At 40.7% G+C, this 25,462-nt stretch overlaps 1 protein-coding gene across 1 annotated transcript in view; it reads left to right on the forward strand.

Moving 5' to 3' along the window:
- The window catches only part of NLGN4X (neuroligin 4 X-linked), a 206,787-nt gene extending 181,708 nt beyond the window's left edge, over positions 1-25,079 (forward strand). The window contains exons 3-5 of the mRNA XM_089904950.1: positions 7,110-7,261; positions 10,827-11,671; positions 21,127-25,079. Of these exons, the coding sequence (XP_089761076.1) occupies positions 7,110-7,261; positions 10,827-11,671; positions 21,127-21,976 (1,847 nt within the window). The 3' untranslated portion in view covers positions 21,977-25,079. The remainder of the gene's footprint in view (positions 1-7,109; positions 7,262-10,826; positions 11,672-21,126) is intronic.
- The last annotated feature ends 383 nt before the right edge of the window (positions 25,080-25,462 follow it).

Genomic DNA, 25,462 nt, shown 5'->3' on the forward strand with positions numbered 1-25,462 from the left:
CCCCAAACTCCCAATCCATCCCTCCCCCTTGGCAACCACAAATCTGTCCTCTGTGTCTGTGAGTCTGTTTCTGTTTTGTAAATATATTCATTTGTGTCATATTTTAGATTCCACATATAAGTGATATCCTATGGCATTTGTCTTTCTCTGTCTGACTTATTTCACTTAGTATGATCATCTCTAGGTCCGTCCATGATGTTTCACATGGCATCATTTCCTTCTTCTTTATGGCTGAGTATAGTATCCCATTGTATATGTGTACCTCATCTTCTTTATCCATTCATCTGTCGACGGACACTTAGGTTGCTTCCATCTGTTGGCTATTGTAAATAGTGCTGCAGTGAATATAGGGGTGCCTGTATCTTTTTGAATTATGGTTTTGTCTGGATATATGCCCAGGGGTGGGATTGCTGGGTCATATGGTAGCTCTGTCTTTAGTTTCCTGAGGAACCTCCATACTGTTCTTCACAGTGGCTACACTGTGTAAATGATTTACATTCCCGCCAACAGTGCAGGAGGGTTCCCTTTTCTCCACACCCTCTCCAGCATTTATTGTTTTAGACTTTTTGATGACGGCCATTCTGACTGGTGTGAGGTGATACCTCATTGTAGTTTTGATTTGTATTTCTCTAATGATTAGTGATGTTGAACACCTTTTCTTGTGCTTCTTGGCCATCTGTATGTCTTCTTTGGAGAAATGTCTGTTTAGGTCTGCTGCCCATTTTTTGACTGGGTTGTTTGGTTTTTGTTGTTGTTGAGTTGTATGAGCTGTTTGTTTACCTTGGAAATTAAGCTCCTTGTCAGTCACATCATTTGCCAATATTTTCTCCCATTCTGTAAGTTATCAAACTTACAAGTTTTTGCACGGTAAAGGAAACCATAAACAAAATGAAAAGGGCTCTGAAATCTTGCGTAATATGCCCGAGGCTTTCCTGTAGACTCAAATCCAAGGCTGACTTGACTGATTGCAGTACAAGCAATAACCGGGCTACGGACCTGCGGGCAGATACCCTTCCTATAGAGTGGTCAGTTCTATCATAGAAGCTCACTTAAAGCAATTTACTGACTTGAGAGAATTGAGACCCTTAGGAAAATGTTGAAAAGGGACCCGCATTGGTGGAGGGAAAGAGATAAAATGGCAGTGCCTGTATCTGCAGGTGATTCCTGCCTAAGGGGTTGGACCAGGGAGGTGACAGAGCTGGTCTCCAGGTGGCACTGTACCCCATGGGCAAATAGTGGGGTTGGATGTGAGGCCACACCTACAGGAGGAAGACAGCTTTCAGGATGCCAGCAGTCCTGTAAAGAACATCCTAGGAAGAGATGGAGAAGAGGGAATGTACAAAGGCAAAGAGAGATAGAAAGGCTGGGCATATCCCAGGGGGCAGTTACGTGTAATGTGGTAGATTTGTAGGCTAAAGGGCGTGTGTAGAGCATGTCCAGAGATGTAGAGATGGGACCGCAGGGAATGGCCCTGGACATCCCACTAATGCATTTGACTTTAAAACAAGCTTGCTGTGTGTGTGTGTGTGTGTGTGTGTGTGTGTGTGTGTGTGTGTATGATTGCTAAAAAAGCAGTTACAAGTTGGAAGAAAAAGCACACAGATATTTAAAATTAAGTGTGAAAATCACCTGTAGCTGCCTTCCTATAGAGAAATGCTCTGAACTGCTTGATTTCCTTTCGGAGTTTGTATTTCACACACCCATTTGATGATGTTCATAAAAATCGGATCATAAGAGACAGTATTCAGCAACTCACGGTTTTCTGTGAAGAGAACTTGGATGTGGTTCTGTGTTTACACACTTAAATACTCTGTATCATTTTATACACACAAGGAGCCTCCCGTTATATGGATTCAGCCAACAGAATTCATGCAACAGATCTCCTATTCATGGACGTTGAGATTCCTGTCCTCCTTATTTTCAAAATTATAATCAATAAGAATTGATTGGATTCTTACATGACTATTTCTATTTGTAGATCCTTGCATGACTTATTTCTGTGCATCCAGATAGAGATGTTTTATACAAAAAGCATTTATGGAAATAGAACTGGTGGGTCAAAGGGGTTCAGAGTTTTGTCAATTTGTATATGTTGGGGAGCGCCATGATTAGATTGATACTGTAGAAATGCATTGGAAGCAGCAAGGTTGAGGCAATGATCTGGAGCTCTTATCTCGGACGCTGTGGGTGCAGAATCCTAGGAGTGATGAGGTATATGAGTTATTCAAGAAATCAAACCAAAAGGATCTGGGAGCCAGTAGAGCTTGAGTCATCAACAAATCTGGAGAAATGATCAAGGATCAGGTTATTTTTTTATTATTTTTTTTTGTTTTTTTGTGGTACACGGGCCTCTCACCACCGTGGCCTCTCCCGTTGCGGAGCACAGGCTCCGGACGCGCAGGCTCAGCGGCCATGGCTCACGGGCCCAGCCGCTCCGCGGCATGTGGGATCTTCCCGGACCGGGGCACGAACCCGTGTCCCCTGCATCGGCAGGCGGACTCTCAACCACTGCGCCACCAGGGAAGCCCCAAGGATGAGGTTTTGAACCAAAAAGAATCTAAAGTTGGCTCAAAGGGGGTTTGGTTCCAGACTGGCTGTTGCCAAATTTTCATCATCATGAAACACGTTTACCAATTTCTTCACCTTTTCATTGGTGTTGTGTAATAAACAAACTGTTTATCACTTTGTATTTTGTTTCCAGAATATAACTGGTTTTAGTTTTATGAATCCATATAATTTCAACTAAAGTACTTTAAGACACCTGTGCAGCCTCATTCTAAATCATTCTGTGGGGATAGAATATACTTTATGAAAACAGCGCAGGGAATCCCACTAATAACATCATGGGCCCCAGGTTTGGAAACCTATGCTGTAGAAATCATGGGTCCTTCATAAGCGTGTTCGATTTATTCTACTGACATTGGAGATAGCTCTGTGTGATACTGAGCTAATGATGAGATACCATGGAAGCAGCAACAGTTATGACTCGTGTCATTTTTAAGTAGAATGAAAACTAAAAACAGACACAATTTCAATTAGCTTTGCCTATCACGCCTGCAGAGTTTGAATGTATACCCCCCTTCCCTTTCATCCTATCCTTTAGAATCTGTGCCCTTCTGTTAAGTCATAAATGGTTTTCCAGTAAGAAAACTTCCCTTTCACCTTGTAATAAACACACCCAGGGAGTAATTTCCTGTAAACATCCAAGAATATAGATGTGCATTTATTGGCCTGTTTTTCACATTTCTACCCCCGCTGTAATTCTCATTACACAGATTTCTGTTTGGGCTCATTTGTGTGACCTAAAGTAAATCCTGTCTATTCTCGTTGAAACAATCTCATTTAAACATTTGCTTTTACTGCATTAAATTAAATACTGTGTGTACGAATACACACACGCACTCTCTCTCTCAAATACACACGCACATATATGTGTGTATGTATATATATGTGTGTATGTGTGTGTGTGTGTGTATATATGTCTGCACACATATATATACAAATATGAGGGAGGGATTCTGATATAATAAAGGCTAGTGATTTGGTGTATTTTGCAAATGCTCCTGCTACTGCAAAGAAACCAAATAATCAAAATAGGTCATTATGCAAATGTATACATATATATGCACGCATACATAGAATTCTTTTAGAAATATAGTTGAGACCCTAGATTAATTTTGCGAATTACAGGTGAATACACACCCTGAAAACATAAAAGATATTTTTCTATATTCACTTAGTAATTATTGTCTGTGTAATGGCCATCAAAAAAATGCCTACTGTGCTTACGTAATGAATTATTTCCTAAGAGATAAAGTCCTTTGTGGCATTAAAGTCATGTTAAAAGGAACCAAAATCCAGCCACATCTGACCCCTCTGGGTTTCTTACTGTTGACCTGAAGTGGACAGAAAACCATGTGGCCCGGAATCATTCTCCTAACCCCTGCAATTCAAATGAACGAGAACCATTTAGATCATGATTAGCTGTGTTAAAACCCTGAAACTTTCTATTCTAGAGCAATATTAAGACCAAATACAGCGCACGTTATATTCATTTCATTCAACCTGCAGGTGGGAAATGGGATTTGGGGTTTTTAAGCATCTTTTCCATGAACCAAGTTTTAAAATAACCGCACAGCCACTCAGCATATCCCGTGTATTTGTGTGTGTATTTTGTTCCTTCCACTACCTTGAATGAAACTCAGCATCAATCTAGTCATTAATCTGTGTGAGTTCAAATGGTCTCCTTTGTGCGTCTCTTTCGTTGTTCAGTTGTGTGTGGGGAGTGGTAACGGCTTACTGCTTTGCAAGCTTCAGTTCAGAGACAGTAAATCTCAAAAACCAATGTTTCATCAGCTGAAATGCTGAGAGGATTTGGGGTCCAAGAATGTTTGTCCATGAAAGGAGCTGTTTGTTTAAAATCACTGGCGTTAGCCAGTCAAAGAAGGTTATCTGCTCATCTGGGAAACTGACTTCTGCGAATGCTCGATGTTTGGTAATGTGTGTGTTTGTTTCCCAGTTGATGCGCTGCTCTCATGTTGTTGTTCATACAGTCCCACGCTAGGAAACCCACACACATCCTCTGTCTGGGTTATATCGAACACCGTGTTTTGACAGTCAGAATCGGAAAGGAATATGCTGTCATAGGGAACATAAAATGACTTGCATTCATTCTGTCCCTGCAGTGGGGACTCTGACCTGCTTATCATTTCAATTTTAAAAAAGAACCAAAAAAAAAAAAGCAATCCCTGGATGTTGCAATAAATGAAGATTCCACGGCAGACGCTATGGAAACACCAGCTTCCAAAAAAACCCACGTTCCTTTGCTCAAGTTCAGAGACACGTGGAGAGCTGTTTCCCTCAGGACTTTTGAAAGGCGAGCAGAATTGCCAAGATCAAGGCTTTCCATGGGGCTGCTCTTAGGAGAAGTCAGATTTGCCAGGGTACGGAAGATTAGTGAGCCCACCGTTGGAGAGGTTTTACAAGTCATGTATTCCTGGGGACGGAGGGGCTCTGATTTCATAAAGCCTCGCGATTTACCATCTGTTGCAAATCCTCCCCATGAACAGTAAGCGACTAGGTCATTCCGTGAGAGCAGAGAGTAGGAGGGAGGTGGGCAGAGGAGGGATGAGTTAAAAACAGAACAGTTCTGCCAGAAAATTCCTGGAGCCTTTAGAAATGAACCACCTCTTTCCTGAACGCGGGAAGAGAGGCTTGTCTTATGGTTCTTACACGGCACCCAGGCTGCCATTATAAGCCCGTTCCGTCCATAAAGTTGGGTGAAAGAGGCTTTTCTCCCAAGCAGGGCGTGATTCATTTTATGAGAAAGCACGTTAAAACGTAAAAGGGATGAATGTGGAGGCCCCATAACATTCACGGGCATGAAACACTAATTAGTAATTGCTAATTAAACAAGGAGGACCTGGAAACATCTGAACCCCCCCTCTCATCCTAGCTAATCTCACATCCATCCCCAGGAACCTAAGAGGGCAGTGGGTTTGTGCGATGTGCCCTAAATGTACAACCTGGCAGTTGTCATCTTGCATCTACCTGTAGGGCTAGGCCATCGTGAGTCCCGGTTATTGTGATTTTAGCATAACAGCAACAATAACCCTTCTGGCTGCTTTCTTTTGAACCAGACCATTTCTAATCCCCTCCTGGCTCCCATCCCCCATTTCCCACAGGTACTCCGGCAGGCTGTGGAAGGGAAGCCTCATTCTCCTCAGTAGGTGTAAGATCTCATCCTTTATGATTTTGTTTTAGGTTTTGAGAAGCTGGTACTCCGAGGGCCTCTTGGATTGCTGTCAGCTTTGCTTAGGAATGTGTTCGAAGGCATTGGTTCTCGTTTCTGTTACTTTAGGGCTTGGATCAGTCTGTCTTCATAGAAACACTGCGGCTGCTTTCTATGGTTACTGAATAAGCATTCGTTGAAATGGGTGAACGTCATGACCCTTGGAATAAAGAAATGGTGCAGAAAGGAAAAATATCATAATTGGGGATCTGGTGTAGGGGCGAGTAAGAATGGGAAGTGGGGAAAAAAAAACAAACAACCCAACGTTTTATGACTTTTTTTCCCCCAGAAGGCTTATTCAAGACAGATTTGGACATAAAGTTGGATTAAAGTTTGTGCAAGTATTTAAGCTTGGAGGATGCTTTATAAAATATTCATAGTTTTGAATCTGAGTGGGAGAGTGTCTCTTCCCCACAAATGCCTTCAAACATCAGAGGAAAACAGAGTTTCCAGGTCAAGATCTTTTTGCAGTGTGAGAGGAACAGGGAATGAGATAGATCTCGAAAACTGATCACTTTGCCACAATTAAATGCCCGTATTGCCTTATTTGCAGCTTTTAAAAAAGGAAGAATTTAGAATCTGATGCCTTGAGTGAAATCTAATTGCTTAATTTACAGAATCCTCCTATTTTTTAAAATAAAATGTACCAGCCCATGCTATTCTGGGGACAGTTGGGGAGATTTGAATATGCACTGACTTTTGGCTGAGATTAAAGAATTATAAGTTTCTGCATGTAACTGTGATATCTTCCTTATATAGAAAAATAGAGATGCATCCTAAACTATTTAAGTGTGGCATGACATGATGGCTATAATTTACTTTGAAATTTAAGCATTAAAAGGAGTTAAATGAAAATATTAATGAGGAATTCAATGGGGAAAAGCAAACCTATACTGGTTTTATATACGGTGCACACAGTCTTACTGAAAAACTTCTTTTAGGAGCCTTTTTTGTTTTCCCAAGGAAAACCAACATGTACACAGGAGTGATAGCTTAAATCTAGTAAAGTGTATAGGTTTCTGATATTGTCGTGTATTGTAAATATTTTAGATTCATTTCGCCTTATATGTTAACCCCATACAAACCCCCAGATGAGACACTTTATTATAGTGTCAGAAGAAACAAAAACCATTGTAACTCTTATTTACATAATATACTCCTTTCTGCCATGGAAAAGGTGCTACACTGTTGCTTCTCATTTATAGGAAGGAAAAGTAAAGAATGAACAAAGTAAACTGTGGAATGTCTTTCCAGATAGCAGCGATGTTGACGTATATTTCGTAGGTGACAACCCCAAATATCCTGTGTTCTTTCGCAGGGTTTTTAAGTACCGGCGACCAGGCGGCCAAAGGCAACTACGGGCTCCTGGATCAGATCCAAGCATTACGTTGGATTGAGGAGAATGTCGGGGCCTTCGGTGGGGATCCCAAGAGAGTGACCATCTTCGGCTCCGGCGCGGGTGCTTCTTGTGTCAGCCTCTTGACCTTGTCTCACTATTCAGAAGGTAATAAAAGCATCCCCACAGTGCGCAGGGAACCCTGGGACCCAGAAATGAACCCGTATTGAGTTGTTATCCAAGGCGCATGCAGGGTGGCCATAGTCTCTATTGAAACCTCCACAGAAAATCCCCCCAATGACATGCATGCACATCCCCTTCTCTTAACTCAGCTTGCTTTCTGATTTTTTAAATTGAGGTATGATTGACATACACCATTAGATTAGCTTCAGGTGTACAACATAACGATTCGCTAATGGTATACAGTGCAAAACAATCACCACAGGACGTCCAGTTAACACCTGTCACCATTTAGTTACAAACTTTTTTCCTTCTGATGAGAATTTTAAGATCTCCTCTCCTAGCCACTTTTAAGTACGCAATACAGTATTATTAACTATGCTAACGATATATTTTTCTCACTTAGACTCATGGCAAAGAGCGTTGCTTACAATATTTGGAGGAAAATGACTTCTTTAGAAAATGCCTACACCGTGCTTTTGCCTGTCTGAGTTTATTTGGACAACTTTAAATTTTATTAACTACAATTTTCATCTTGGGAGAAGAAACACGAAAGGGAATCAGTATGTGGACGATGGTTACAGATTTTTAGATTTCGTGATAAACAAAGCTTGTAGCCATATGGTTATAAAGCCACGTCTTTGATGCAAACTAATTCAGGTTGATTCCCTCTGGTCCATTGGTGATGGAGGTTCCCAGCAATATCAGATGAGAGATTTTTAAGAGAAAAATCAACAGAAATTGGGTGCAGTGGGCCTGGAGGCACCTTAATAACTTCCTGGCTCTCCCTTCAAAAATAGAACAAAAATAAAAACAAAACAAGAAAATGCAACCCTGGGGCACTTTGGCAAGTACAAGTGAATATTCATAATAACGGTCTAAATCATCAAGGTCGTGTTATGTTCCCTTCTGTGTCATTGGTTGGTTTAAGGATTTACCACATCTATTTGAACCAAGTTTATGAAAAGCACCTGAAACTTTAAAGGAATTCTTTTTCTTTAAAGAGTCTTATATTATCTTTCTTTAAAGTACCCTAAACATGTTAAAAAAAAAAGGGGGGGAAGTATCATCGTGCCATATGACAGCATCCCATTTTTTTCCTCTCTTCCTACACTATCGTGGAGAAGTTGCTGACTCTTTCTGTGCCCTGATTGCTTCATTAGCAAGATATGATTGACGATGATTTTTAAGTCTTGTGAAGCCTGAATTTCTTGATTCTTTATTTCATAATGGCTGAGGAGAGGTAGAATGAAAAGCTTATGTTTGTATTAACCCTTTATTAAAAAAGGAAACAGCGAGTAAATTAGATCATTAGTGATAACGGTTCCTATACCGTTTCAGAAAATACCTGTATTTTCCCATTTCGCAATGGATATTATCATGATTCTCCATTTACAAAATAGTCAGGACCAACTCTAGTAGTAATCAAACACATGTCAGCTAAAACTAATGGGGGAAGAGTGTTAATTCCTTAAATCAGTAGATCAGAAACGAATATGGTAATGCTTTACATCATTTCTGCAAAGTAGCTCTCTAAAATCAACCCAGCAATAGAATCAAGAATTAATGAACATACCCAGACTGTTGGCCTTAGGAATTTCACTTGTCATGATATAACTTAATGAAGTCAACATACACATGGGCAAAAGGTGTTTTCATGGAGTTTTCTACCACAGCATTCTCATAGCAAAGAATGAAAGGAAAAGCTACAAGACCAGAAAGACAAGAACATTGTTAATGACACGTGCATTTACTCGAAGGAACAATAATTTAAGAATTGTGCTTAAGATATGCATTAACCTGGGAGGCATGATATGAAGAGCTCATTCAGCAAACCATCACCTTGGCCGGGTACCACATTCCCTTTTGACCCTGTCATGGACAGGGATGCCATTCCAAGCAACTCTCAGATCCTGATGGAGCAGGGGGGAGTTCCTTAATTATGACATCAGTATACTATGCAGATATGGGATACAGTTATACACAACAGACCAAAGGGAGGGAAAGCACCAAGAAGGAATGACACTAAAAATATTAAAGTACCTCCTATTTTATAGTATGAATTATAGGTGACTTTCTCTTTAATTTTTCAAGTTTTATCCCACGTTGTATTACTTGCCTACCAAAACATACATACACACACACACACATGCACTCACGCACGCACACACACACACACACACACACATACATGGCTACCTCAATCACGGCCAACAGTTATGACACAGAGAGAAAATGTGTAACTTCCAGCAACATTTTTCTAATTCTGGTTGTCTTCATTTATGAATCTTTTAATAGATCCAATATGGACATCATTTCCTTAAGGTGCTTTAAAACATTCACCTTGAGAGCCAGACACACAAGTCAGTACTCGCACATTTCCAACGGAATGGTAAACATTGGGAAATTGACCCCAAACTAGCTAGATGTTGTGTCGGGCAAAGCCAGATCGTTTTAAGCAGCTCATTCTTGTGTGTCATCGGCAGGCAATCCTCTAGTCTTTAGAATCACATCCTCCTGATTGCAGTCATGTTTCCTTCATCCCTGATTGCTTGTATGGCCTTAAACATCGACAGGGCACGGATTTCTGGACTCCCCACTGAATGCTTTTATTCTCCCAGTGACTTACGAGGCGTCAGAGCTAGATCATGCTGGAGTTCAAGGAAGCAGCAGGAAGAGATAGGAATAGAACACCATTATCTTATGGCCTTCCGTCTCATACTGGAGCAGTTAAAAATAGACTTTTATTTACTTCTGGACATCCACATACTAGACTGATCAGATAGGAAATTTTAAGCTACACAGAATTTTACTCATAAAACAGCCCAAGATTTTCCCAGTTTCTCACCAAGCAGACACGTTTAAAATGTGGCAGAACGAACTGTACAAAAATCTGGGCTTTGAGTGGATGCAACTTTGAAATTAATGATTTTTTTTGGAAAAAAAGATACATTTTAGCGGGGCATTCAAGGGAAGATTTCTTTAGGAATAGCTATAATGAATTCATTTTAATTGCATGTTTTTAGCACCTTCGGTATATGGAGCGTGGAAATAAAAATGCATTCCAGAATTTATACTCTGAAACTGATTTCAGTGGATGTTCCCCCTCTAATAAAGTGGTACCTGGTTTTGCCAGTAAGAGAAAACAGCCTTTGACCTCTTATGGCCACAAAGCATATTTTTAGAGGCTGGGGGGTTGTGATTACTCTGAGACTCTTTATTTACGAATTCTGGGGATGGAGACACTAATATTACACAAAATTGGGGAAGGAGAAAGAGGTTGTATGTTTTTAGCACTGCAGCTAAAGTGTAAACGCAGTTTCGTTTTCTAAACTCTGTGTGTGTTTGTGTGTGTGTGTGTGTGTCTGAGAGCATCCTATAAGACCACTGTCCAGCAGGTGGGGGAGGGGGAAGACGAGATAGAAATGAGAGAAAGAGATGCCGAATGCGCTGAATGCTGCAGTATCCAGAAATTCACATGCCCGAGAGACAATCAGAGCCTTCTTTGCTGAGTAAAAGCTGCTTTTCTGTCTTGCGGGTTTTCATTTGCATGTCCACAATTTTGCACCTGCAGGTCTCTTCCAGAAGGCCATCATCCAGAGCGGGACCGCCCTGTCCAGCTGGGCCGTGAACTACCAGCCTGCCAAGTACACTCGGATATTGGCAGATAAAGTCGGCTGCAACATGCTGGATACCACGGATATGGTGGAATGCCTTCGGAATAAGAACTACAAAGAGCTCATTCAGCAGACCATCACCCCGGCCACGTACCACATCTCCTTCGGGCCCGTCATTGACGGGGATGTCATCCCCGACGACCCTCAGATCCTGATGGAGCAGGGGGAATTCCTTAACTATGACATCATGCTCGGGGTCAACCAGGGGGAGGGGCTGAAGTTCGTGGACGGCGTCGTGGATAACGAGGATGGTGTGACGCCCAACGATTTTGACTTCTTGGTGTCCAACTTCGTGGACAACCTTTACGGCTACCCGGAGGGGAAGGACACCTTGCGGGAGACCATCAAGTTCATGTACACGGACTGGGCAGATAAGGAGAACCCCGAAACACAGCGGAAAACCTTGGTGGCTCTGTTCACTGACCACCAGTGGGTGGCCCCCGCCGTGGCCACCGCAGACCTGCACGCACAGTACGGCTCACCCACCTACTTCTACGCCTTCTACCACCACTGCCAAAGCGAGATGAAGCCCAGCTGGGCGGACTCAGCCCATGGCGACGAAGTCCCCTATGTCTTCGGGATCCCCATGATTGGCCCTACCGAGCTCTTCAGCTGCAACTTCTCCAAGAATGATGTCATGCTCAGCGCGGTGGTCATGACGTACTGGACAAACTTCGCCAAAACCGGGTATGTTCTTCTCCCCATCAGGGGATTGTTTGTCTGGTTCCTCCATGTAAGTGTGGTTTCCACGAGTGGCTAGACTGCGGTGTGCAGGCATCCACACACAGTAACAAAAGCAGTCATTTTTCCCCCCAACATCTAGGGAGACCTCATTTCTTCTTTACCCCTGAATTGTTTTCTATCAAGTCAGATTTTCGCTAAGGTGCTAGATGCATATTGAAAATTCTACACTTGCTACTGGGGTCAGACTTAGATATATTTGGCTATTCTATGGGAAACTGATCCTGGAGTTTCAAATCTAGGTAGGACCTTGTCTTGTTTGGTAAATAATAGGGTTATCAAAATACATGTGCCACATGGAATGCATAGCCAAGGAATGAAATAAATCTCATAATAAATATATAGAAATACTGTATGTGTATATAATATATATATTATATATGTATATGCACATGTAATAACTCCTAATCTCATAACTGTAGAGAAATCCCGTATGTGTGTGTATGTAAGATATATATATGCATATGTGTCTATGTACATGCATAGGATTTCTCCATTGTTGTGAGATTTATTTTCTATATATACATATGCACACAAAATATATTTATTTTGTTTATATATAAATATTTACACGTCTTTATTTCATTAATATAAATTTCATACGTGTGTATATTTAGCTGTATATCTATCTATAGACACATATAGAAATCTCATTGGCTAAATAAAGTAGGAAGTATACAAGCGTTACATATACAACAGGGTCCACCCATATTCCACTGAGCAGATTCTCTGCAAATAACGAAAGAAAAGACTCCCCAGCATCTTAAGGAGCTACAAATATCAGAGCATCTTTTCATTTGCTCTTGTCGAATAACCTAATTGCGGAAATTAATGAGGTATCATTCTGTTCTACCTGCCTGCGCTTCTGTCATTAACCTTGAGCTTCTCGTACCGAATTTACAGTGAAGGTCCTCCCGGCTCTGGAGGATGGAGAATCTTCCTGTGGGCCGCTGGGGGGTGGAATTAGGCCCCATACTGCAGCAGCCCTGCAGTGCCTGAGCCTCATGTAGCTCTCATGAGAGGAAGTGGGGATGCCGGGGATGTGTAGGGGGTCAGCAGGTATCATTCTTTACAATGATTCCAAATACTCTGGTGGGAAGTGGTTTCATGGTTTTGCAGTCTTAGGAAAAGTGTGGCACATTTCTTGAGTGGGAAACATGTTGTACCGATACCCACTTTGGACTGTCCCATCTTACAAGTTTGACCTAAGAAAAACAGTGGGAAACGGAGACGGTACAACCGTGCAGGGGAGAGATGCTTGTCTGTCCCCAAAAGGTTCTTTTTTCGACAAGGCGGTGATTGAGGTCAAGTCAGCAAGTATTTTTAAGTAACCCCTGTTTATTAGATTCCTAGTACAAAGTACCAAAGATTCCTGCAACAAAGTACCAAAAATGATGTAGCTTAAAACAACAGAAGTGTATTTCACAGTTCTGGAGGCTAGAAGTCCACAATGCAGGTGTCCGCAGGGCTGAGTTCTCTCTGACACCCATAGGGGAATGTTTCCATGCTGCTTCTTAGCTCCTGGTGCTTTGCTGGCAATGTTTGGTGTTGCCTGACTTGTAGCTGCATCTCTCCAAGCTCTGTGTCTGTCATACCGTGACACTCTCCCAGCACGTCTGTCTTTATATGACCATCTTCTTCTTTTTTATCTTTATTGAAGTATAGTTTATTTACAATCTTGGGTTAACTTCTGCTCTACAGTGAAGTGATTCAGTTATAGACACATATACATTCTTTTTCATTTTCTTTTCCATGATGGTTTATCAGAGGATATTGAATATAGCTCCCTGTGCTGTACAGTAGGTCCTTATTGTTTATCCATTCTATGTATAGTAGTTTGCATCTGCTAACCCCAAACTCCCAATCCATCCCTCCCCCACTCCCCTCCCCCTTGGCAACTACAAGTCTGTTCTCTCTATCTGTGACTCTGTTTCTGTTTCGTAGGTAAGTTCATTTGTGTCATATTTTAGATTCCACACATAAGTGATATCATATGGTATTTGTCTTTCTCTTTCTGACTTATTCTACCTAGTATGATAATCTCTAGTTGCATCCATGTTGCTGCAAATGGCATTATTTTGTTCTTTTTTATTTTGACCATCTTCTTATAAGGGCACCAATCATATTGGTTTAAGAGTCCATCCTGCTCCAGTATGACCTCATCTTTTTTTTTTAATTTTTATTTTTTGGCCGGGCCGCACGGCTTGCGGGATCTTAGTTCCCCAGCCAGGGATCGAACCAGTGCCCCCTGCAGTGGAAGCGCAGAGCCCTAAGCACTGGACCACCGGGGAATTCCCACTATAACCTCATCTTAACTTGACTGACTACATCTGCAATGACCCTATTTCCAATAAGATCACACTGTGAGGTCCTGGGTGTTAGGACTTCAGTGTATCTTAATTTGAGAGGGAAGCAGTTCAATGCATAACCCCTTTTAAAGGCAGGACCAATGCCCAACTGTGTCATAGAACTCAGATAGGTAATGCCTGCCCTTGCAAAGTGTTGCCTTCTTTTGAAGCAAAAAAACTCACAGGAGCGTTTCCCACACCATGGCCATGCCTATCGACTACATCACCATCCAAACCCATCATTAATTCCATAACATCTAAACACAGATCATGACTTACTTTTGTTAAAGCCGCCTACTTTCTTCTTCTCTCACGTGTTTTGGGAATAAACTTTATATGATTTTCTTAAATGGAAATCTAGGATCATTCATCATCAATTTAACTGAACCATTAAAGAAAACTACAAAATCCAAATAAAGCCATTAAATTCTCATTAGCTGTGCTTGCCTGCCAAAGGCTCTGAGATGCATTTTCTCTTGTTGTCTTTAAAAAAAAAAAAAAGACAAAGAAAAATTAAAGGAAATTAATGTCATGAGATGGTAGAGAAATGCTAGCACCAAACCTATAGGTCACCAGGACCTGTCTACGACTAAGTGAGGATTGAAAATGTTGAGTGTTCTTTAAAATGGTTTTTAAGATGTTGAGTGCTTTTTAATTTCATAACTCTATATTCCTAAAATCACTTCGCTTCCTGCCTATGGTTCACGCCCCTCATTTGGGGAACACAGCGGTGGAGATGTCAGATAGCTTGGGCTTAATCCCTGGCCCAGTATACTCCTGTGGCCACTAGTGGTGCTTGTTTAGGATACTTTTGGATTTCATAAAGATGCTAAAGTAGCAGATGGGGAAGGAATAAGGACTTGGCTTGGAGGAATAGCCGTCATCTGACCAGAGTCCAGGTAGAGATCTCACTGTGGGAACAGGATATCGCTAATGGATGGCCTCGGATGTCAGTCTGAAAAATCTGGATTTTATCCAAGCAGGAGCTATTTTTATTTCTGTGGTCCGTGTGGAGCATGGCTGAAATCGTACTTGGGGATATTAATGCAATGAGTTTTCACAACACATTGGAAAGGTCGTTGGAATGACTCATCATCTTTCTTTTTTTTTTAAATTAATTTTATTTATTTTTGGCCGCGTTGGGTCTTTGTTGCTCCACGCAGGCTTTCTCTAGTTGCGGCGAGCAGGGGCTACTCTTCGTTGTAGTGCACGGGCTTCTCATTGCGGTGGCTTCTCTTGTTGCAGAGCACGGGCCTATCTAGGCGCATGGGCTTTGGTAATTGTGGCACGTGGGCTCAGTAGTTGTGGCTCGCGGGTTCTAGAGCGCAGGCTCAGTAGTTGTGGCACACGGGTTTAGTTGCTCCGTGGCATGTGGGATCTTCCCGGACCAGGGCTCGAACCCGTGTCCCCTGCATTGGCAGGCGGATTCTTAACCACTGCGCCACCAGGGAAACCCTCAAATCATCTTTTAAGGAAGTTACTCAGAACCTCCTCTAACCTGCAATGCAGTGTGCAATTTCAAACGTAAGTCAGGAGGATCACATTTCAGTGGCTTATGGTTTAACAGAAAATGGGGGATTGAGCAAAGTCTAGTGATTTAGGTGTTCGCCAATGGATGATATGGCTTATAAGGTGGTGCTAGTTATTCCTTGATTGATTTTAAATAGGGTAGTGGCATGATCAGCCCTGTGTGGTGGAGGATTTCTTTGTCCCTAGGGGGCTGCCAAAGTGGTCCAGCTGAGGAGAATGAGGCAATATGGTGCCAGTAATGGAACAGCATGGGATTAAACCATCTCTCATGTCATTAAGGGTCTCATACCTTATTTGATGCCAGCAAGGGAAGAGCATAGGATAAACCATCCCTGATGTCACAGGGTGAGGTGAGATGCTTAACTCTGTTCTCCAGAACCCATACTCAGGCAGTGCCCCACAGAATATGATGGAATACACTTGAGTACCATCCACTGCTCCCTGTAAGCAGTACAGAGACAGGAGTTTGGTTATAAGAATATCCTATCGTACGTCTAATCACAACACGTGGCTGAGAAGAAAGGATTATGTTGTGTCAGAACATGCTTTGCCGTGACCGCTGGGTGGAACGTCACATCTGCTGCCCCTCGTAAACGCGCCCCAATGATCCTGACTATTCGTACGTTTGCTGAGATGAGGTGAACACTGGGGCTTCTTTTTATATGACCAAAGCTAACGGTTCTGACCTTACACATAGGCTTAAGTGTAGATATATCTGTGTAAATCTGTGTAAGCTGTGTAATCATTCATATTATTTTTTTTGTTGTCATATTAAATTTTTTGTTGTTGTTAAGCAGAGAAAACATAATGTGGGGATGGTGTGTGTGGTAGGCATGGAAGGAAGGAAGGAAGGATAGAAGGATGGAAGGACGTTGCTAGGAGACTGTTTCAATAATCCAGGTGAGAAGACTAACCCAAAACAGCGCTGGGAAAGGACAGTGAAGCCAGGACATTAAGTATTAGGCTAGAAATAAGGCTGCTTGGAGAGTTTTGATAAATGAGAAGTTATGTCTGGGAAAAATTAAAACTAATCCCAAGGTTTACAAATGATTACGCAGATTTCAACTCTTTGTCACATCCAACCTCTTTGGGAATAGGTGGGAAGGCGTTGGTCCTGGCCACTCAGTAGAAATCAGGTGCCCACTGATCAAGGACCAGTGCCGTTTGGGTCCTGTGTGAGGAGAGGTGGATAAAATGGGTAGAATTAGGGTCTCTACAGAAGATATGGCTGTGAACAGTACCTTCACCATTCTGCATGGAAGGCCTCGGAGGCTCTTGGAATTCAGAGATGGGAAGGCTGTTGGCCGATAAGCCAATATGTATTGTGTAAGAAGAGCAACATATATTCCAGTATGTCGAAATACAGTTGTATAGGTCGAGTGGGTGGGATGACGTATTTTTCATTGGTTTTCAGATTCCATCTCTACTTTTGATTTTGCTCATATCTTGTGATTGATTTATATTTCAACTTTTGCTCAGTCTTTGCAAAAATCAGGAAACAGACAGGAAAGATGGGTTAGATAGAGTTGCAGTCAAAGCCTGGTTTTAAAAGTGACGTTTATTGCCCCAAAGTATTTTAAGCTCAGTGAAGGAACATCTCTACCGGTTGTATAGGATGGACTGAACACATACTTCTTGGTGCAGGGGGTAGTTTTCTTCTTAGAGGTCTAGGGACAAATGGTCAACCACGACATTGTTTTAGGGGTAAGGAAAACCTTATACCATCCAAAGGAGCATATCAGAGGGTTCACTGGTATTTTTAAAGGGATCATGTTACCCATCTCTCACAAATAAGGTGAACCACAAGACCTTGGAGACGCATTTAACCCTCCGCTTCTAAGATGATATCGCAAATGAAATATGACAGGTGAAAATGTATGTGTAGGTGACGAGGAGTATGGATAGGTGTTGAGGTTTTTACTAGAGAAAGAAGGTGTGTCTGTTTCATTCTCTCCTTAATCGTTATCATCTTGAATTTTACTCATGGGAATTAGAACACGCCATGTGCTGAAGCGAAGTCTAAACAACAAGGCAGTGGTATCCCACGTAGAGATCTTACTGTCTTTGGGGCGTTTGACAAGGGGAAATGATGAGCCTTCATAAGCGCCGTGAGTTTATCTTGGTTTAAGGCTTCTGACTGTGCCTCTCCCAGAACTTTGATAGATTGTATCGGGCTAAAGCATACTTACCGGATTTTCAAAATCCTCTATTCTCTGAGAACAAAATAAATGTGTTTCCTTACCTTTCAAATGTACACCGAATTCCATAAAAAAAATCGACAAATATCCTACATGAAAAGACACTCTCTTTCCTAGATGCCCTCTCTTCAGTAAAAGGTCAGTACAACTAAAAGACCCAATTCCGTGAAATCAGATCAATGCAAACATAGTGGGAATCCTCGCTCCCTTTCGTTGCTTTTAGAACAATAAAAATCGATGACAAGTTTCTCCATGACAGATTCCAGTTAAACAGGAATTTTCCAACAATGTATTTCAGAAGACTCAAATAAAAAAACATGAGGTGCTATCTTAAATCCAACATTTTTCGAAAACATATAAGAATATGAAAATGAATTAAAAGCAGATTATTTTAAAGTATATAAATGTTTATAAATGAACACATAAATAAGAAAGCTCATAGTATTAAGACCTATAATTTTTTATATTTTATCATCTCACTAATAGGAGCACAGCAGTTAGTGTGTACTCAGTTATGTGGTACAATTTCTTTGTCCTGCGTACCACATATATAATCATATCTACGATCATATATATACCTATGCATCTGTATATATATATGTCTGTGTGTGTATATAGTATGCAGCATGTACTGTTGTATACAGTATCCTTTTATACAGCATATACTGTACCCAGTGTGTAATATAATGTATGCACTGTGGTATACAGTATACTTTGATACAGCATATACTATATACAGTATATCGTGTACCATATATGCTATGATATACATAGTATTCTTTTATACAGTGTATACTATATACAGTGTACCATATATACTGTGGTATACAGTGGTCTACACTATACACAGTGTATAGTATACTTTGATATAGCATATACTACATACAGTATATACTGCACCATGTATGCTATGATGTACACAGTATACTTTTAAACAGTATATACTATATATAATTAACAGTGTACCATATATACTGTGGTATACAGTGGTCTATACTATACACAGTGTATAGTATACTTTGATATAGCATATACATATATACATACAGTATATACTGCACCATGTATGCTATGATGTACACAGTATACTTTTAAACAGTATATACCATATATAATTAACAGTGTACCATATATACTGTGGTATACAGTGGTCTATACTATACACAGTGTATAGTATACTTTGATATAGCATATACATATATACATACAGTATATACTGCACCATGTATGCTATGATGTACACAGTATACTTTTAAACAGTATATACTATATATAATTAAAAGTGTACCATATATACTGTGGTATACAGTGGTCTATACTATACACAGTGTATAGTATACTTTGATATAGCATATACATATATACATACAGTATATACTGCACCATGTATGCTATGATGTACACAGTATACTTTTAAACAGTATATACCATATATAATTAACAGTGTACCATATATACAGTATATTGTTATGCAGCATACACTGTATCTAGGATATTAGTGTACCGTGTATACTGGTATACAGTATACTTTTATGTAGCATATACTATGTAGAATGTAGGGTATTAGGTATATTCTGTGGCTATATACAGTATGTTATTTATAGTCCTCTCTCGCTAGCAATTTGTAGGTATTCTAATTTATGCATTGCAGAGAGGGATACTATTTATTGAGCTCTTACTACATGCCAGGAATATTGTAGTTATTATTTAACCTTTCTCACTTCCTTTCCATCCCAGTATTCTTATCCACTTTATAGATGAGGCTAAGAGAGGCTTAAGGATTTGCTCAAGATTTCACAGCTTGTAAAGAGGGAGAGATGCAGAACTTAATGTATGGAGATGATTTTGACAGCCTCAGACTGAGGGCTAAAGTCCTTCCTTTGGCAGATGCATCTGTTGGTCAAGTGCATCGTTTGCATCCTGCACACTACTTGGGAATGTCTGTAGTCTTTAGGTCTTCCAGTGGGACCTTCTGGTTCCCCAGCCTTCTGATACATGAGCAAACAGGCAGTGGCTGAAGGCAGCTTCATTAAAGTGTTACGTGGAAAATAGAAGTTAGAGCACCTGGAGCAATAGATCTAAGCAAACTGGGTCTGCACATCATGTCTGAATGTTCAGTGTCAACTAGGTGGCATTATATCATGCGTGATCTCAAATTTTCCAAACCAGCACACATTAAGATGAAACCTGTTTTACAGCTCACTTTACCAAGCCTAAAAAAAAATGGAAGAAATGAGAATATATCTTTGCGGGGCAGGGGGAGGTTGTTTGTTATCTTAAAAGAGTTAGTTGCAAAGATGTTTCAAGTACCATGTTTTGTGGAGAATCTTTCCATTTTGGTGATTCTCCTTCTGCCTGTGTCCACTTATGTAAATCATAGGAGACTTCTTAGGTTCATAGTTTCCATGCACACTTGAAATCTATAAAAAACCCTCAATTTCTTGCATCGTGTGGTACTTTTCCTAAAACCCTTAACTCTGCATATCTAAAACCACCGTCTGACCAAACTTCTTAAATCAACGGAATGTTGTTTGATCTTTACGTGACTCAGTCTTCAGAAGGTTTCCAAGTACATACATATTTCTCTTTCTGAGAGAGAACGAACAATTGATGCATAATTCTATTTATTAACATCTTGTAATTACAAAAGCCAGTTTTTATTTGATTTTTAACATACATTTTAGTTGTAACCACAGTATCTATTCATTTACCTAAGAAGCAATTCTTGAGGAAGAAAGAGAATGGCACAAATTTTGGACCATAGCCTCTAAATCAGGATTTCTCAGCCTCAATACTACTGACACCTGGGACCAGTTACTTCTCTGCTGTGGAGGGGCTGTCCTGTGCCCTGGAGCATATTTAACAGTCACCCTGGCATCTACCCATTCATGGCACCACCCTTCACTTATAACAACCAAAAAACATCTCCAGATGTTACCAGATGCCCTCTTGGGGGCAAATCACCCTGGTTGAGATTTCTGACTCAAAAGTAGTTAAACTTGAAATGCAAGACACATTTTTGGTTTCCTTCTTTATCATGGAAGATAATTGGATGCATTTAAAAAGTGTAGAAGTGTTATGAAAATGCTATCATACTGCCATCAGGAATTATTTTTAAAATAAAGGTAAGGGGATTTTAAAGAAAAGGCAAAATGGTAGCGCATCGGGATTAAAACATCATGTATTTGTTGCTACTTGAGTACTTTGTGCATATCAATAAACACATGAGATTATCTGATTGTAATTTCATTGTATTTGATTAAAATTTACTTGGGAAATGTGGAAGAGTGTGACCTTTCTCTTTTTTTCTCCCTTCTGTCCCCAGTGATCCTAATCAGCCAGTTCCTCAGGACACCAAGTTCATTCACACAAAACCCAATCGCTTTGAGGAAGTGGCCTGGTCCAAGTATAACCCCAAAGACCAGCTCTATCTGCATATTGGCTTGAAACCCAGAGTGAGGGACCATTACCGAGCCACAAAAGTGGCTTTCTGGTTGGAACTCGTGCCTCACTTGCACAACTTGAATGAGATATTCCAGTATGTGTCCACAACCACAAAGGTTCCTCCTCCGGACATGACCTCCTTTCCCTACGGAACTCGGCGATCTCCTGCCAAGATATGGCCCACGACCAAACGCCCGGCGATCACTCCTGCCAACAACCCCAAACACTCCAAGGACCCTCATAAAACGGGGCCCGAGGACACCACTGTCCTCATCGAAACCAAACGGGATTATTCCACTGAGTTGAGCGTCACCATTGCCGTGGGGGCATCCTTACTCTTCCTTAACATCTTGGCGTTCGCGGCGCTGTACTATAAGAAGGACAAGAGGCGCCATGAGACACACAGGCGCCCCAGTCCCCAGAGAAATACCACGAATGACATTGCTCACATCCAGAACGAAGAGATCATGTCCCTGCAGATGAAACAGCTGGAGCATGATCACGAGTGTGAGTCCCTGCAGGCTCATGACACGCTGAGGCTCACCTGCCCTCCAGACTACACCCTCACGCTGCGCAGGTCCCCTGATGACATCCCACTTATGACACCAAATACCATCACTATGATTCCCAACACACTGACGGGGATGCAGCCTTTGCACACGTTCAATACCTTCAGTGGAGGACAAAACAGTACAAATTTACCCCACGGGCATTCAACCACTAGAGTATAGCTTTGCCGTCTTCTTCCCCTCCCTCTGCGCCTCCCCTCAGCCACATCGAAGAGAGAAAGAAAGAAGCAACATCTCCAAACAAGGAATGTTTGGCTTAAGACAAAACAAAACAAAACAAAACAAAAGCAAAAGGGCAGCCACTGTGTCCTTGCAGACCCTTTCCATTGGCGTTTCCCAGTACAACGAGATCAACTTCTGACCCTACGAAATGTGAAACGTATACATTGCTGTTACAATACTGCTTTAAGATCTCCACCATCTGGCAAACTTTAGTGCAACTAGGACATCGAAGTTTCAAGGACCTGGATGTTTCCAATGTGACCATAGAAGCTGACACTTCTGGAACTCAGCTGAGGGCACATTTTTTTTTTTTTAATTACAATTGAAATAAATAAAAGTTCTTTTTGTGCCATACGACAGATGGCTCTACTTAAGTGAAGAAAGAATCTATGGGCTTTTACCCAGCATATGGAGGTGTAATCCAGAGAGAAGGAAAAGTAGAATTTTATTATTAAAATAAAAGAACTGACTATGCAGTTACATACGTAGAGTTCTGTGCAAAGAGATGTTTTGCGAGCCTGAACTCTATTTAAGAAACTTTGTAAAAATAAAAATAAAAAAATGTATATAGCTGTGCGTTTAAACAAACACACACAGAGAGAAAAACAGAAAGAAAAACAAAAACAACAACAAAAAAAGCTTTTATTGGTGTTTTCAGTTTGAAAGAGCTTTTAGCGAGATTGTGCTTTCCATTGTGGTCTGTATGTATATAAATCGATATATACATTAGTCATATCACCTCTGTCTCCTCCAGGACAAAGGAGGATTTTCTTCTTAATTCCTTGTGGCCAACAGACATGGGGTTTCCTAACGTGTTTCATTTGTAGGAGGATGTGATTGTCACACAGCGGACCTAGACCGTCTGTTCGACTAGGCTCTCTCTCCCCTTTTTGGGCTGGAAAGTGCATGCGACAGCATTCTTAGGAGACCGTTATTTTTAGGAAAACTTTTATTTTTGTGTGTTAAGGCTTCATGAAGTTGCAACCCCAGGATGGATCCCCAGCGTGGAGCCTATTTAAAGCTTGTTGAATTAGAAACACGCACGCACATGCAGAGTGACCGCGGGGGAAAAACAGAATACAAGTCTCGTTCTGTAGTTCTGGTTCTTTGAATCTGTTGAGGAAGAGTTGCTTCCCATCCCAGGGTCCTGCCAAAAAGGAAAAGAAAGCTTGTCTTTGGTAGGGCCAAGCTCTGCTGAGTCAATACAGCTCTGTATTCCCTAGCAGCTGCAGAAGGGTTTGGCTGATGAAATACCTGCTCAGCTTAGCTAATCAGATTGAAAGAGGGCATGTGTCTTTCCTTTCTGTTTAAGCAGTAAGTCCCTTATTTATCAGTAAGCAGGGATTTTTATTTTTTATATCATTTATGGGATAAAACATATGCTTGTCTGAAACTATTACCATTTGTGGATTTGTGTATCAGTCACTAATCCATGAGTATTACAGAGAGAAAACAAACAAAAGGATAGAACATTAAAAGTGCTTTGCATGGGTTTTCCGGGAAGTTAGGATGGCTTCACTGTCAAGATAACACACAGAAATATTCAGTCATTTTAAATTGGTGAGACAGGGATGAGAAGTTTGTCCCTCTGACACTTTGTCATTTTCTCATCGTCCTTTTAATTTTCCTGAAGGAATCTTTTGCAAGTGTCCTAAAGTGGAAGGAAAAAAAATCGTAACCATGGTGACTTTATGTTTTGTCTTTCAAAATTATATTGCAACACCAGGAAATAGTAGCCAAAGATATTTGAAGATGTCTCTGGGCATGGTTCTCATGGAAACCCAGCACTATATGTCTTTGCCAAGGTGGACATTCTCCACAAAGATAGTCCAAATTCCTTGTCTCTTTGTATAATCTTTGATTATTGAACCCCTAAACTAAAACTGTAGCAATGTCTATCAAAGTGTTTGAAAATGGCCCCCCTAGAAAAAGAGAGTGCTTTTAAAAATGCATACAGATCGTCCAATAAATTCTGTTGTTCATCTTGGTTTAAATTTAAGAGTGATTCTCTGTGTATACATAGGTGAAATATAACCCCAACTTTGCATAGAGAGAAGCATCACTCCTGCAGCTAGAGGTGTCATGGGTACGATTTTTGTTCATCATTTTTGAAAGCTATTGTCAGGCCATTTCTGCAAGCTGCGCATTACCCCAGCTAAGCTACGACGAATAGGCTCTCCAGGGAACTACGAAGGACGTGATGCTTGGCACCAGTGTGGGTCCGGTATGTTTGTAATGTGAATTCCAGTATTTGTTTAGTATTTCCAATTGTCTTCTGCTAGCAATATGCACAGTAATGTATCAGGCTTGTGACATTTGGATAAGGAAAAAAAAAAAAAAAGAGTTCTCGTTAAGTGAATAACTTTAGCTTTTACAAAGGGTTATGATCAAAAGCAATTTAATACACCTTAAATGATATTTCTACATGGAAAGAAGTTATAGAATCTTCATAGAGTTCTATGAGAATAAAATATACTTGCTATCTATAAAAAAGAGAAAAAAAAAAAACATAAGTTAGAAAAAAACTTTCCTAGGCTTTTATTCTTGACCTTCACTGGCACGCAGGGTTTAATGGTTTCTTGGATTATTATTTTGCGATTTTGTTTTTGATTTTGCCTTAAGTAATGATAGAAGATATATATGGCTGGACACATATGTATAAACTTTTCAGCAGCATTTTTAATAATAAAATATCACAGTATTTTCTAATGCTTTGTGCAAATAATTACGCGTCCATTCTTTTTTTTGTAGGTGGCCTATCATATTTATTTACTTTTCCTTCTTTAGATGTCTTTTTCACTTTAAAAACTAAGCGATACATCTGACGTAGGTGATAAACGGCACACTCAGTTGGTAATAGGTCAGTTTCTTGTGGTTCGTCCTCATGAACAGGTTTTGTGTCCCCGCTAGGGATTTTCTTCTGGCCTGACATTGGAGAAAGGCACTCTGGTTGGTGAAACTCATAACAAGAGGATGTTTCCTGAAATGGAACCCTTGGGTTTATCAAGTTCAGCCACTGCTGCTTCTTATGTTGCTGGGTTTTGAGTTGTGTTTGTTGTCATGCCTTAAATCTTTCTGGTAGCCTTATTTGAGTAAATCTCTGACAGCAAGTAATTCATTTGAATACAACTGGAGAGGCAGAAAATTACTACCATACTGATGCGACCTAACTTGTCCAGTCCTCACATGCACCTGGTCATTCCTTATCTTAACAGTCACGATAGCCCTAAGGGGCAGGCACCTGTATTACTTCTATTTTAGAACTGAAGATGTTGAGAATCAGAAACATTAAGCTACAAGGCAGCAGCAGAACTCAGATTCAAAGGAAGATCGTGTGTTCAGAGCCCAAACTCTTCACCAATGAAGGATGCAGCAAAAATTTCTAACTCAAGTTCATGAATGTCATGATAATATTAGCTAATTATC

Source organism: Delphinapterus leucas, chromosome X (genome assembly GCF_059928025.1).
Source record: "Delphinapterus leucas isolate spDelLeu-1000000601 "Yukka" chromosome X, BTC_Dleu_Yukka2, whole genome shotgun sequence".
NCBI lineage: Eukaryota > Metazoa > Chordata > Mammalia > Artiodactyla > Monodontidae > Delphinapterus > Delphinapterus leucas.